The sequence below is a fragment of the Gopherus evgoodei genome, chromosome 5, assembly GCF_007399415.2.
Source record: "Gopherus evgoodei ecotype Sinaloan lineage chromosome 5, rGopEvg1_v1.p, whole genome shotgun sequence".
In the NCBI taxonomy this organism is placed as follows: Eukaryota; Metazoa; Chordata; order Testudines; family Testudinidae; genus Gopherus; species Gopherus evgoodei.
In genome coordinates, this window is record NC_044326.1 from 44,387,257 (window position 1) to 44,403,180 (window position 15,924).

Genomic DNA, 15,924 nt, shown 5'->3' on the forward strand with positions numbered 1-15,924 from the left:
GGATACAATTAGTCCCAAAATGTTTTTAAAATAAAATATTAACATATTTAGTCTTATTTAACACTTTTCTAGGAGTAAGTTCAAATCTCTAATATGATATTTAGTTCTGACACTTTATATTTTAACTTTTATAAGGAATTGGAAATGACATCCATAACTGACTTCCTGCCTAAATGAATATTGTTTTTCTACACTTAAATAGGAATAGGAATATTTATCTTCAATCTTTGTCAGATGTAAGTTATTACACTGAAATTGGCTGGGGGGTGCAAGGCGAGTGGATGGACTAGAGAAAATCGTTCTTTAAGACCCACATTGAAATCCTGCACAAAGTAGCAAAAAATCAAGAGTAATACCTAGGTTAGAATTGTTCAAACTGTCAGAAAATCTTTGATGAAATCAATTTATTTATCCATTCTGATTCAGTTTTACTGCACCTGCGTTGTTTGCTTGTGCTCTGCCTCTACATAGTGGCCCTTTGAAAACTCAGGAAGTGTCACTATTCACAGGGCTCAACTTTGGATGTGGTGTTGTTATGAAAAGCCAAGCTTGGGTCATGGATGGAGGGACTTTGTGGTTTGGGTTTTATTGAAATTAATGTCCATAAATGTTCTTTAATCTGTATTGAAAGCAAAGAATACAATTGCTGCTCACTCATGTATTTTTTCCATAGAATAGTTTTAAGATGTGCTGTCTTGGTTGTTGTATAAGGAACTTCTTTTATGAGAGGAACCACATCTGGATTTAATAATCCTGTCTGACCCTGGGGACACTTACTTCAAACTAACTTTATCCCTTTTTCTTTAAAATGTATGATTTAGTTTGATAGCACTAATATTTTCAAATACAAGAGTCTGCAGCAGAGTTTAGTTGAGTGCCATACTTTCCTTTTACCCAAGCAGGTAAATATGGTTTGCCTACACTGGTTAATGTATAATAGTAGGTGAAGCCTGGGGTTGAGAGGTGGGTGGAGAAAGAAGACATAAAATGGTCCTTTCCTTTTGTGAGGAAACTGAAATGTTGTCAGTATGTAACAGTTATGAGAGTGCCCTACAATATTATGAAAATACACTACACCTACACAACAGCTATAGTATCAGCCAAAACCACAAGTGAGACAAGGTGGGTGAGAACCATATTACCCACCTTGCCTTTCTAATACCCTGGGACCAACATGACTACAGCACTACAAAACCAAAAGTGTTTAGGTAAGTCATGATGTAAAAGTGAATTAAGTCATTTGAAAGTGCTAGGATACTACAATGATGAGGGGCTAATCAAGTACCTAGATACTTTTGATACTTACCTTTCCAAATGTTAATTGTGAAGAAAATAAGGAAGTGGTAATATAACTATAGAACATACAACCATACACTGTTGTGTAGATTCTTCTGTAACCAGTTGTAATCTCGTACTTCTGAAATTGCAGTTACTAAAATGAAATGTACGGTGTTTACTGTCATTTCTAGGCTGCTAATCCATATAACTTGCAGTAACACATTCCCATGTCTGATAATATCTGGTACAGCAGCTGTCCGACCCACCGTGCGGAACTAGTTCAAAGCATGTTGTAAAAGGAAGAATAGTGAAGTACTTGTGCTGAATGAAACGAAGTATAAACTTATTCTGATACATTTCATGTAGATGAGGTGTGCTTCTTCACCCCCATAACTCCTTATTCTCAGTATGTTTTCTTCTTTAGACAGCTTAATGGTTTTGGTGTGAGGGGTATTAGTGATTTGTCAAAAATAAAAAAAAATATTTGTGGTTAACTGGTTCTGCAGTTAAAATCTCATTCTATAAGTGCAACTAAAGAAAAAGTACAGAAAAGCAAAAATTAGTGTGGATTGTTACTGGTATGTGTTTTAGCAGAGTGAGTCTTTAATAACTCTTGAAATTTAAGTTCTGCCATCAGTGTCCTGAGAAGAAGAGCTCTGTGTATGCTTGAAAGCTTGTCTGTCTTACCAATATAAGTTGGTCCAATAAAAGAGATTACCTCACACACCTTGTCTCTCTAATATCCTGGGACCAACAGATACAGCAACACTGTGCACTAAATTATGTCAGTCTTCAGCTGTCAAACCATACTGAATTTTTGCAGTGGGAAAATAGCCGATTTCTAAAATAGGCTGTACTTTTAAAATTAATTCTTGTAATGACCCGATAGTTCAGTTTTTCTCTTTGAAGAAGATAATTTTAGGTGAAGAGTTAGCTGTATGGTGTTATAAAATTCAGGCTGTAGTTAAATATTAGCAGCTTAGAGGCAAAAAGAAATCCAAGGGAAGGCTGAGGTTAATTATCATGATCTGTGGTGTCTAAAATCACATGTCCTCTTCTAGTGTAGATATTTTCTTGTTTGTAAATAGGGCAGGTCTCCTGTATAAAGACAGTGTTTGTATTCACACCCAATGAACAAACACCTCCACCCACTGTTGTTGTTTAAAAAACTCCAGCTGCTCATGAATATAGGGTCAGAGAGGGCCGCCTAAATGTTTCTCTGTGCTTTTTCTCCAGCACAGCCAGCAGAGCTGTTTCCTGTTCTTTGTTTCAAGGCTGGGGTTTGCGTCATACATTCCAAGTGGCATATGTGTGCTCTTTCCTGTTTCAGGCTGTTTTTTTAAGTAGACCAGTAGCCCAGTCCAGGCCCCTTGTCACTGCCCTGCAACTCCCAGTCCCCACCCAGTGAGTTATCATGTCTCTACACACTCACGATTGCTTAAGTTGCCTGTGTTATGTCAGCATGAGAAGTCTGAGTTAACCTTTAACACACTCTATACTCCAATATATTTACATGGGTGAATAATGAGTTTCATTCCCTTTTCTTAAAACTTGTTTGACTCTAAAAAAAAAAAAATTGAGTCTGAGTTCTCCTCTCACCCGTGCCAATGTAAGTCTGGAATAATTCCATTAAAGTCAATGGAGTTGCAGTGGTGCAATACCAGTGCAAGTGAGAAGAGAATCCAGCCCTGTATATTCGTTTATGTGAAAACCTGTTGGCTTCTCCCCACATCTGTTCTGAAGATACCATCATGATCATTTTCTGTTCCAGTTCTGATCAAGATTAGAATTGTACCATTTTTTTTCGAAGGGAGGAAATATCGTACTGTTACATGAATTCAAGGATCCGTACTCTTCCAGATTTAATGCAGGAAAATGAGAGACTTAACAACTTTCTTTGGATTAAATGGGTATGGCAGTGCTATGTTTTGCTAAACTCTGAGCACTTTTTGAAGGAGTAAAGTACATGTTTTTTCTGCTTTGATATCATATTTTGTTTTCCTTTGTCTGCTGTGGACCAGCAGAGAGAAACATCAAGAGGAAATTCAAAAAGAGGACATAAGAAATATTTCTGTTACTCTGCATCTGACTGTAGGAGAACTAAGGATCAGAGCCAAAGCTCATTGAAATTGATAGAAAGATTCCCATTGACTTCAAAGGGCTTTGAATCAGGCCCTAAATGAATGAGAAATCATATGAAAATAGGAGATGGACTGTCTTTCTCTCTCACTTATGTTTGAAAAAAATACATTTCCTTGCATGCACACAGAAATGTTTCCATCTTTAAATATATCATTTTTATTTAATTTGTTTTTGAAATTTTTCTTCTGCTAATGCTGGCTTTTAGATGTTACATTTTAAAAAAGGGGAAGTTTGTGTTGGACACAGTTCCAATATTTTTTTCAGAAAGCATCATAGGATTTAGAGACACTTTTAGTGAACACAGATAACTAAATTTTAACTATATCTAAATTATAAGTAGCAACTCACTGAAATGCACATAAATATGGATACTTACATTATTTTGCTTTTTGTCTCTTCAGAAATATAAAGTGTAAGAATTATTTTAAGTGAACACACAAGCTAATAATTTTGGTAAGTTGTATTTTTAAGAATCTTTATTTCCTCTTTTAGGGATTTTTACTTTTGTTCTTTTGCTGCTATTAGAAAATTATGTACAGTAGATTGTCCTTGCACAGTGAATAAATATTGTAATTTAGCTACTAGTTAAACTGTACAGGATTTGAGCCTCAGTCATATTTCATCTTTTCTCCCTGGATCAGCAAAAGGTGTTGACCTAGCTTTAGTTTAGTACCGCAAACCAGTGTGTAGTATAGTAAATTTTGCTATTCACAACTTTCTGTAGTCAAGTTTCTATAAAATCAGAAACAGAGATTCATATTACAACAAAATTCTGCATTTTGTAGAACAAGTTTTTTAAATTAAGTGTCATAGCTAGAAGGAGGTCCTTTCAAAAATAAAACTCTTCTATGCAGCCAATATTGAAGCTTTGTGTTTTCATTCTAAGGCTAGTTGCTTCCAATCCAAAATGTGAAGTTTGGCAGAGCGGGTTTAGGAACAGATTTAACGCTTGACTTTTAATGTTTTATCTAATACCAAGGTTTCCTTTTAGGAATTTAATAGCTATTGTTGATGTGTCCCAAGGGAAACTAGTATAAGTGTGTGTTAGCTAAATAGAAAAATAAATCTCTAACAGATTTTAAATACTAAAATAAGCCATAATGGAAATAGATGGGGGGGATTGGGGAAGTTGCTAACACACTTTGGTACACGAGAAGAGAGACAAAACCTCCACTCCTAGAGAGTCCAAATTTATTTAATCATTCTTCCATTGTCACCATTCACTTTCTCTCTCTCCATTTCCCTAGATAGAGAGAGAGAGAGAGAGAGAGAGACACACACACACACACATTTCTTTCCTATTTTCAAATCTTCATTGAAATTAAGAGTGTAAACTATTATTCATTAATGTGTTTTTGGTCACTTAATAGTAGAGATTTTCAGCTCTGCCTCATGTGGTCAAAGGTGTAAAAGTCTGTCTGGAATATGTTTGAGCAAGTAACAGATTAGACTTGTACCTTAATATTAGAGGATGATATTTTGTATCCTGATGTTGACTTTTTTTTTTTTGACACTCCACCTGATTTTTCAGATTTTGATTTCTATGTGTGTGAAATTAGCTTTGAGGTCTGTCACACTCTTTCTGTCTCTCCATTTCCCAACCAGTCTTCCTGAATAGAACAAAGGCTACTTTTATTCTTCCTTTCAAATTCTCTTTAAAATTAACTTTTTATTAAATTAAAAAAAATAATAAGAAGGTTCTGTTTGGAAGGGAAAGATTGTCATACCATTCTGCATACTTCACTTGCTTTCAGAGGTCTGATCTGTTCTCTTTACTAAACTATTTCTCCTTGTAAGCAGTAGCTTGAGACAGGAAACCAGACAGCAGTCTGCCCTGATAAGGGGGAGTATTGTATGCAGTATTGTCTAAGGAGGTGGCTAAAGATATTTTGTCTTTCTTTCTTCTTTAGGGCCAATAGATATATAAAATAGGGATTGCATAAGGTTGTATGGATGCAAAGTTTGTTTTCTCAGTGGAAACTTCAAACTCAAAAAACAAATATCTTTCATGAATACCCTTAGAAACTGTTTTCTAAGACTTTTTTTTTTAATATGGAAAAATGTGTTTTTCAGCCATACTGAAGTGTACACATACTGGAGTGTACAGAACAGCATAGTTGTAAATTTCAATGAAATACGGACTACTCTGCTATATGGCTTCTGACAAATTAATATGTTAAAGTAGTTCTAGATCAAACAAAGTGATTTATAGTAATGGGAAGGTTGTGATGTGCTTTTTCTGAATCTCAGTACTGTACTAGCATGTCTCAGGAGTTGTTCCAATTCCCATTGGAAGTCCACTGGGTTTTTTTATTGGGGGAGGGGGAAAAGCTACCTATTAGCAGAAATTGTCTCTTGTTGCACAGCCAATTCCTTTTAACTTTCCCCAGTACTGCTTTTTGTGCGCCAAACTGCTTTGATCCTTTCCCCAGCAGTGCTGTCTCTGGGCCTGTCTTCACTTAAAAGTTCGGTCGACATAGCTACATTCATCAGGGATGTGAAAAAAACACACCCATGACCAACATAGGTGTGCTGACCTAAACCCCATTGTAGATACAGCTGTGCTGATGGAAGAATGCTTCCACTGATGTAGCCACCATCATTGGGGGCTGGGGGTTATGTTCCCACACTGGCTGAAAAACCTCTTCCATCTGTGTAGGCTGTGTCTGTGCTACGGGTTTACACAGGCGTAGCTATGGCAATATAGCTATGCCAGTATAGTCTCTGCAGTGCAGACACGCCCTGGATTTTCAATCTTCTCGCTCTTATTCCCTTTGACTGAATCTAATTGCTAATCTAAATTTGAGATTTTCTGTGTCTGGTGCTATTTTGGGGCTTGATGAAGGAAAGCACTTAAGCACATGCTTACTTCCCATGGAAGTCGGAGTATGTTCTTATGTATTTTGCTCCTGAAGGCCCTGGATCAGCAACTACTACTACGAATACAAAGAAATCTTGTTGCCAGCTGTGGAGGGGATTTCCTTTACCCCTTCCAGGGACTCCTGTTAGTTCAACAGAGGAGAACAAATTTCTGCTATCTTTTAAGGCTTCATTGAAGATTATTTCTCTTTCAGTCTCAGAAAACCTCCGGCCTTTGGATGACATCAGTATAGTTCTTCCAATATTATCACTTCTCCTTAATATTAGGGCTGGGGGGAAGTTTAGCTTGAGACTTATGAAGGAAGAGGTAGTTTCAGATCATGGCTGAAAATCTTGGGCACTTGACTCAAGTTGCCCTGTTGATACATTACTGTAAAAGCTACAGTGGTGGGCACTAATGTAGAGCTGATGTAGTGGCAATAATTAAGTTACTTTGTAATTATACCAATAATACATAGCATTTTCTAAACAATGATTGAGCCTCACGCAGAAATAGGGTCCCATCTCCTGTTTCCCCTGACACAAAAACTGAATAAACAGTCTTTGTGTGGGGTGCTGTGCAGAGGATGGGAGGGGCAGAATCTCTTCTCACCAGCCCTAGCCATTGTGTGGATCAAATCATTGGTCACCACTATTCCAGATATGTAACTAGAACTGGGCCAAAGCCCTTCTGCATCTCTCTTGAGGATTTGTAACTGCTGATCTGTGTGGCTAAGACCAGCCCCCAACCCAAAACCACCTGCCTTCACAGAAAGCTATAAGGCGCTTGTAGGCCAATGTGTGGGTATGCAGAGCCCTCTGTGTTTTGTAGCTGCCCTCCACCTGGTTAGTGATACAGTGCTGTGGCTGCTATGCCCATGGGCGAATCTCATCCAGAGTAAATAGTCTGTACAAATCCTTATAGTTGGAACACGTATTAAGTACTCTTACACACATCAAACCATACATGTCAAGAAGTTAAAACTGAGACGTCTCTGATGTTGACAAGAAAATTTGATGGTAAAAATTCCATAGGATTTGAACATAGCATTTTCCTTTAATAAAGGGCAAGGGTTTGTCTTTTTCTTACCTGCTGTCTTTTCGCTTGGCTTTAGCTGTGAAAATGTTGAGGGACTTTGCTTGGACTTTACCTTTGCACCTGTCCTTATTTACATACAAAAATGAATTGCTTGGCTTGTCTTTTAGAAATACAGGGTGTGAGCAGAATCTTATCAAAAGCCATGTCCTGTTTGGACAAGTTGGACTGCCTTGGCAAAGATCCATAGGGTGGAGTGAATGGGAGGAGGCAGGAAAGTAAAACTGGGTGGCTTGTTAGCAAAGAGAGAGAGAGGGTGGAATGTTTGCCTACTGGATTGCAGTTAATTATTTAGTTTCAGATTACATACAGCATACATTTTTTTACCCACATAAAAACTCTTCTATGCAAAGTAGCTCATCTAATTTGAGAAAGATAAAGTCGACTCTTCTGATTTTTTTTTAATATGGTTTGTGTGAATTGTATGGTTTCTCCTTGCTTTGCTCTCAGAAGGGTGCCACGGGTACTTGAGAAGATACTTTAGTTTTCTATAAATTAATCTTATTTACTAAACAAGCTGTGGGCTGTGAAACAAGTATGTTACGAAATCAGTGTGTAGGCAGATCCCTACTATTCTTCACACCTTATGTTTGAAACAAATAAGGCAGTCTCCCCCCTGCTTCTCAAACATTTAATAGCAGGGGAGTATAGTGTGATCTTGCATACCTACATATGTATGACTTTTACAAGTATACTACAGAACCTTTACTATAAAATATTATCAGAAATAACAAAATACAATTTTTTTGTTTACTTACTTGAAGTAAATTCAGGCTTCACAACCAGTGTGTCTTTCTTCCATTCAAGCATTGTTCTTTTAAATAGAACATTGTTTCATGCATTTATTTTCCCCCTTAGAGTTTATCCCAGAACAACAATTTCATAAGTGTCAGACCTTCAGCTGGTGTAAACTGATTCCAGTGGAGCTACACCATATTACACCAGCTGAGAATACAGGCAGGACCAAAAGATCATGCATAATGTAGTGTCCTCTGTCCAAAATCAGCCTCTCTTACTATTTAGGTAGGAATAGTACAGTAAAAGAACAGTATAACACATTAAAGGGACACTCAACTTATATACTGTGATACAGCAGTAAAAGTAAAAATTTTATCTACTATTTTAGATGACTATGAAAGACAAGAATTTTTCACTTTTACTGTCTGCAAGATACTTTCTGTTGTCAGTTTCATTCTAACCTCTGTACAGTCAGTTAGTCCCTAATTCTGCAAATATGTGTATGTAACTTTTACATATGTAAAGTTAGGCATGTGCTAAGTGTTTGCAGGATATGGGTCTTAGTCGCTTTCTATGATTTTCTGTGTGGGTCTCTCACATAGCAGCAGGAGAGAAAAAACAAACCTTAAAAATAGAAAAATGTGATTTTCAAAACTACAACAAATGGCAGAGGGAGTAGGTTGGGGGAGGAGGGAAGGTGTATTATCTGAAACTATTAAACTTTTTTTTCCCTTCAAGTGACTAGATTACAAATTGATGGTGTCACTTCACCAAAACACATTTAAATTAAAAAATGGAAAGCATCTGGAAAGCTTCTGAAGGCAAATATTTACAAATTCTCATATATATGAAGACTGGCATGCAGTGTAGGGTTGGGTTGTTTTTGCTTTGTGGAATATCTTTTACCCATTCATGTATTGTTAGATGCATATATCTGTATCTTTGGGAAGTCATATATAGACAAAGTTCCTTCACGGAAGAGTGGACTAGGAAATTTAATTTTTCAGAAAATTATATCAAATGCATAATTCAGAAAAATATCTAATTTAAATGATTCCCTGAAGTTGGCAGGAAAGATTTCATAATTGTAAACTTTCTCACAGGCATATTGACAAATGAACATAGACATCCAAATTGTAAAATTTTCTATCTTTCAAAGCTATTACTTACTTTTTATTTAGACAAAACTAGCAGTTTCTTTGAACTACTGTATCTGTTTCTCCTTTTCTCAACTTGGTTTAATCAGGCCCTCCCCTTTTTCCAGGATGATGATATTCATGCTTATATTCAATGATGCTTTAGTTTGTTCTTTCGAAATCAAGCTTTGTTCATTCCAAGTACTTAGAAAGTATACTGTTGTAGTATTTTCCATAAATTATTAAACTTTGCCCTTGATTTATAAAGTAAATCCCTGCTAGGCTTGAAACAATTCATTTTTTCTTTCTGTCACATAACTCAAATTGTTTTCTCAAATGCGTACACACTGACTATTGCATGCTTGCTCATTAATATAGAATTGGTCTAATTTGGGGCATATATATTCTTGTGTCCCATTTAAACTGTTAAATTCCAGACACAATTAAAACCTTTTAATATATTAGTGAGTCTTAAGCTTACGCCCAGTGAAATTGTCTTGACAGAGTACAGTAGCATTTTATTTGTTATGGATTTCTAGTGCCACCTACTGGATGCAATTGAATGTGTTAATACCTAACATCAGTCTTTATACTGTACAGAGACAAGGTGAGTGAGGTAATATCTTTTATTGGACCAACTTCTGTTGGTGAGACAGACAAGCTTTCACGCTCTTCAAGAGCTCAAAAGTGTCTTTCTTACCAACAGATATTATGAATTTCATATTAATATGAAAGATATTACCTCACCCATCCTGTCTCTCTAATATTGTGGGACCAACCCGGCTACAACACTGCATATACTGTACAGGACATATAATTTGTCTGGGATGGTGACGTTGTGTCCCATACTCTTCTCGTCAACTGGAATACTCTGCCAGTCCTCCAGGCTGTACTCTGGAAGAATCTGTTTGTGGCTCTGCCTTCTCATATGTGATATCTGCATTCTCATAAATGATATTCAATTTTTTTTTTAAAAATCTTGTCAACTGGAACTTTTTAATGTCTTTGAGTATAAACTTCCTTCACTTGTCTAAACTATTTGGCTTTACCATGTAGCCTCTCTAGTATTTCTCTGTCCTTCTCCAAAGGCTCCTAGTCCTCCCTGACATCTTCTCATCCTTCCTCCACAATTGTCACTCTTGGTAAATGTGTAAATATGGTTATTACTTGGGATAGTTAAATTACTATAAATGAAATAGACTTGAAAATAGGCTTCAAGACGCTAACAAAGTAGATGGCTCCCTTTTTAAAGCAATTTTGGCTACGCAGAACACAGTCTAAATTCTGAAATCGTGTTTTTAATAAGGAAACTCTTGGAAATGTACAGTTGTTTCAAAATAGTGGTTGAGTTGTCATAGTTCCTTTTGGTAAAATAGTTAAATTATCAGTTGTGATGTCTGATTGGGAGGCTGTCTATTGTACCTCCCCAAATTAGCTTTGTTTTTAATTTCTTCCTTGCGTAGAAGTAGGTGTCAAAGCACCAGAGTATTATCAACATTGCCACCAGGCTTACTGACTGGAGTCTGACAAGTATTGGGCTGCCATTCTTCCTGAATCTAATTAAGATCTTTTCATGTTCACTGTCTCTTCAGCTAAACAAAAAATTAATCTAGGTTTGCCAGGCATCTGGTTTTAGACTGGAATGTCCAGTTGAAAAGGGACCCTGCGGCTCTGGTTGGCACTGCCACGCACGCCAAAACTCTCATCCCGGGACCCACTCCAGAGCCCACACCCCTAACCAGAGCCCTCACACACCTCTGCCCCAGCTTGATGAAAGTGAGTGAGGATGGGAAGAGCAAGCGACAGAGGGAGGGGAGCAAGTGAGGGTGGGGTGTCAGAGAAGGAGCAAGGAAGGGATTTTTGGTTTTGTGCAATTAGAAAGTTGGCAACCCTAAATTAATCTCAACTTGGAATGATAGAAAAAGTGCATGATCTGAGCTGGGACATACTGTCTTCAGCAACTTGCAGCTAATTACAGCTAGTAACTCCATGCTGTAGGTGTGCTGATCTGCACTTTAAGAGCCCAACCTGGCTTCTGTTGAAGTCAATGGATGCCTTTTCATGGCAATTGGATTGGGCTCCTTAGGAAGGTACTGTGCAATTGATAATACTGGAACATTTTAAGGAATTTTAAAAAGCATGGCCCAATACTTGTTGAGAAGACCTATTATATACAGATATTTCATAGCTTATGCATTGTGGAATTAATGACAAATTTCCATTCATTATAAATTCATTAAGGTTATTTTTATAGAAAAAAAGTATATGGAATGCCTGTTCGGTACTTTTTGACCAATCATCCACTGGACTATGCCTAAATATATGCTGATCATAGGGTTTTACTGAAATTACAAAATAACTTTTATATCCTACCACCAAACAGTTTTATTATAATAGAATATTTGAAAACATAAAGATTATCTCTAGATTTTGAAGAATTAAATCAAATAAATTTAATATTATGGAATAATGAGTTAAAAAAAATTCAGAAACTTGATTCTAGGCATTTCTACAACTTAACTTGTTTTTTTCCCCTTCCTGTAGTCCAGGACGACATAGCATCAGAAGATTTCAGTGAAAAGATGCTAATGTTTGACCCAGTCCCTATCAAGCAAGAAGCCATGGAACCTATTTCAGTGGTAAGTTTCAAACATGTTATCACCCTGATTGCCATGTAGGGATTGCTTCTGCTGTCCATGAAATCAATGGCAGAATTCCTGTGAACTTCACAGGGCCTGGCCTCCTCGGAGAACTGCTGTGAAACGGAATACCTGAGTTACAGCAATAGCTAAATTTGCACATTAGTAGCATTATTTTCTCTTTCTGGAGACAGTGCCATTAGTGTTGCTTACATTGGTCAGGATGCCAACCCCATGTTTACTTTTCATGGTGATATTTGAGATTTACCATGAGAGCTATGCAGAGGGAGGGAGGGGGAAAGAATAAACACCTTGCAGGGACATCTGGGCCCTAGGCTGTTCTAGGGTGAGTCTGGTGCCATAGGTCTCTCTGCTTCCGTGTACTTGGAAAATAGTTGCAAAGGGAAAAATTTGGACAGAAAGCTGGTAATGAGAAACTTATAAAATTAGATCATCTCTGTTTTGGCTGTTGCTGTTCCTGCCAACAGTGGTTATACAAGACTTAAGGGTCAGTTTGAGGCCCTAGAAACAAAGTTGTCATGGATATTGTTATTTGTCATATTTAGTAGAAAGCAGCTTACAGTGACAAGTTTGCTGCCTTTACCAATTAAAAAATGTAAAAGGGGCACTATCAATTTAAATCCAGTTTTAAATACGTTTGTCTATGTTGGTTGCTAAAATACCTTTAGATTATTTAAACTACTTGAATTTTAGAACCACAATTTACTTTTTTGCTGTGTTGTTTACATTGCAGTCTTCTGAGCAGAGGCAGGGAAATGCCTGTTCTAGCAATGAGAAACAGGGATTTAGTCAGCTGACAAATACTATGGGCTGGTCTACACTACACAGTTAGGTCAACATAAGGCAGTTTATGTCGCCCTAATTATGTCGATGTCAACACTACAGCCCTTTCTCCCACCGATGCAAATGCCATACTACACCAACGTAATAACTCCACCTCCACAAGAGGCGTAAGGCTTATGTCGGTGTTGTTAGGGCAACATAGTGTCTGTGTAGATACTGCGTCCCTGCCAGGCAGATAGAGCCCATCTGCCACCAACTTCCAGGGGAAGAATGGACCCCACTCCAGGCTGAGAGCCAGGGGGAGAAGCCTTGGCGGCGTGAGCCATGACATTGACATGGCTGCCTGGCTACCAGTGTGGGAGTGGCGTTGAGAGAAAAGGGGAGACCAAGCTCTCGGCTCCCCACACTGCCCTTCTTAGATTGGTGGGAGGTACTCCTGATGAGGACACGCACCACTGACCCAATGAAGATAGTGTGGACATGCACCACAGTGGCTACAGGTTGATCTAATAGGTCCACATACATTTCTAGTGTACCCATAACCTTTGAGTGTTTCTTTAGTTAAGTAATCCAGCCCAGGAGTGGGATATTGTGCTTCCATATGCTATTTGAAGATAAATTGTACTTTCCCTGTGCTGGGACTTCAACGCTGTCTTGCAGATTACTTTCTGCCACCACTCTGGCCAGCCATCACAGAGCTATTCCCTTTTGTTAAATAGTCCTTTTACTTACTGCATTAAATGAGTGTATCTAGGAAAAGGAAATAATGTTGGGCCTGATTGTAGGTTCTCTCATAAGAAGTACAAAGGAGGAAAGAAAATTCTATGAAATTCTCCTCTCAGAGATTCCTCAGTTCTTCTTCAGGAGAGTAGGAGGTTTTGAGTCTACGTCCATGGGCAAACTGGCTATTTAGTCCCCCAAACCCTTGAGATGCTGGTCTTCCCAGCTGTCCCTAGTAGAGCAGCTCCCTTGGAGCTAGACCATCAGGAACTACTTAAGCCTGGCCTGCACTTAAAACATAGGTCAACATAGCCGCTGTGCTTGGGGATGTGGAAAATCCATACCCCTGAGAACTATCGCTATGCTAACCCAGCCTCCAGTCTTGACGTAGCTGGGTTGATGGAATAATGCTACCATTGCTCAGTGACGGAAAAACTCCTTCCATCTCTGTAGTCTATGTCTACACTGCAGGGCTACAGCAGCATAGCTACAGTTCCATAACTATGCTGAAGTGTAGATATGGCCTTAGCAGACAGCTAGCCTGTAGCCCCCTTTAAAGAGAAAGGGGATCTCAGTGTGAAGAGAGCATGGCAAGAAAAGTAGCATAGCTACTAAGGGGATGTCTGTCCTCCAGCTGTGTCGCTATAGCGTAGATGCTTCCTACATCAGCAGAAGAGGGTTTTCTATCTATGTAGTTAATCCACCTCTCCAAGACACAGTAGCTAAGTTGATGGAAGAATTCTTCCATTGACCTGGCCACATCTACAACAGAGGTTAGGTCAAGTTTAACTACTGCACTCAGGGCCTAGCCCTGTAGCTAGGTTGATCTAATTTTTAAGTGTAGACCAAGCCTAAGCAAGCCAACTTTCTTAACCATCTCCCATGGGATTGATAGTGGAAGAGCTATTGTCCATATTCTCAGAGGAGATGAGCATTCCATTAACTTCACTGGCAGCTGACAGTGCTCAGAGCCTTTAAAATCAGGCCTTAAACATGTTGTATCTGCTGCTTTGATATCAAATAAATTAAACTATTAAAAATCATTAGTTATTTTAATAGCAAAACCAGATTAAAATATGTCAGAATGCACCATGTATTGTATATGCAAAATTTGTACAAAAACACCACTAGCTTATGACATTAACAAGTTTGGGGTGGGGAAGGAAACAAATTACAAAGTTTTAACACCAAAACTTTTTTCAAAGTATGTGGTTTAAAGGGTTAGCTACACTTCTCAGATAGTTAAAGCACACACGCAAAGTATTTTGTCATCCTACTATTGGTCCATACAGTCTGTGGCATTGAATTATTGTGCACATTTTATTAAATGAAGAAAACATTTAAATGATGGTATGTAATAGATCTAGTTACAGTGTTATCTCAATTCCACCTAAAATAAAGTGAATATTTGTTACAAGCATTTGTTAAATGCTTGGGCAAAGACAGTGACAATTTACTTGCCAAAGCTGCTTTTTTTCTGTGGTGCCTACTTTCTTTTGGAATTGAAGTGAACAACTTGTGTGTCCCAAAGCAGTCTCCAAAACTATTTGGTTTGCAACTTTTTAAGATCAAGTGCCTTAGCTACATGATATCTTGAGGTGTTTTGTAACTAGTGCACTTGTGAATAAATCTCATCTTGTAAGCATGAATAATAAAAATGCTTTGGGGGAAATTATATAGTATTTCAGGTCAAATCCTGGTCACCCTTCTCATGTGACTTCAACTGGACCACTAAGCCTGTCAAGTAGTCGAGTTGTTTCACTACAAACTTTTTTATGGACTATTTAGAGTAGTCCTTCAGAATGTCTCTTTATGGGAGCAGCCAATTGTGGGTGGGAATAGGTGCGCATATGGCACACTTGGTTGCCCCTTAATCTTGCCCAATTGTCAAGTGAGAAGTTGTAGTAATGCTTCTTTTTTTTTTTTTGAATGAGTGACATATTTGAATTGCAATTAGATGAATTACCTGACTACCTTCACATAGCTGTAGCCAAAAAAGTAAACCTTACAAGTTACCTGCATTTGTTCTTCATAGAGAGAATACCTATATATGGAGATATACCTATCTCATAAAACTGGAAGGGACCCTGAAAGGTCATTGATTCCCCTGCCTTCAACTAGCAGGATCAAGTACTGATTTTTGCCCAAGATCCCTAAGTGGCCTCCTCAAAGATTGAACTCACAACCCTGAGTTTAACAGGCCAATGCTCAGACCACTGAGGTGTCCTCCCATAGGTCAAATCCTGCTGTCCTTAATCAGGACAGACAATAAGGAGATAAAGTTTTGGTTGGTCCAAAGAGGTAAACCAGTGATGTGGGCCATGTAGGTATCTAGATAAGAAACTGTTTAGGAATATATGCTCAAATACAGTCCTGCACCTTTATAATAATCTTCTGCGGTGATATAGTATCCTGTAGTATTTCGGCAATCTACAATTGACTCTAAATTGGGGTTAATTATATTCTAAGGTATTTTGCATTACTCTCTTACTTGTAAAATGTTCCTTTTACA

General features: G+C 38.0%; 1 protein-coding gene across 8 annotated transcripts in view; it reads left to right on the top strand.

Moving 5' to 3' along the window:
• KLF3 (Kruppel like factor 3) overlaps positions 1–15,924 on the top strand; it is a 29,403-nt gene that overhangs the window by 1,523 nt on the left and 11,956 nt on the right. The window contains exons 1-4 of one of the 8 annotated variants that reach the window (XM_030563193.1): positions 1–3,188; positions 3,822–3,873; positions 10,842–11,025; positions 11,794–11,888. In XM_030563193.1, the coding sequence (XP_030419053.1) occupies positions 11,832–11,888 (57 nt within the window). In that variant the 5' untranslated portion in view covers positions 1–3,188; positions 3,822–3,873; positions 10,842–11,025; positions 11,794–11,831. The remainder of the gene's footprint in view (positions 3,189–3,821; positions 3,874–10,841; positions 11,026–11,793; positions 11,889–15,924) is intronic. The other 7 variants (XM_030563195.1, XM_030563194.1, XM_030563191.1 and 4 more) reach the window with 7 other exon arrangements.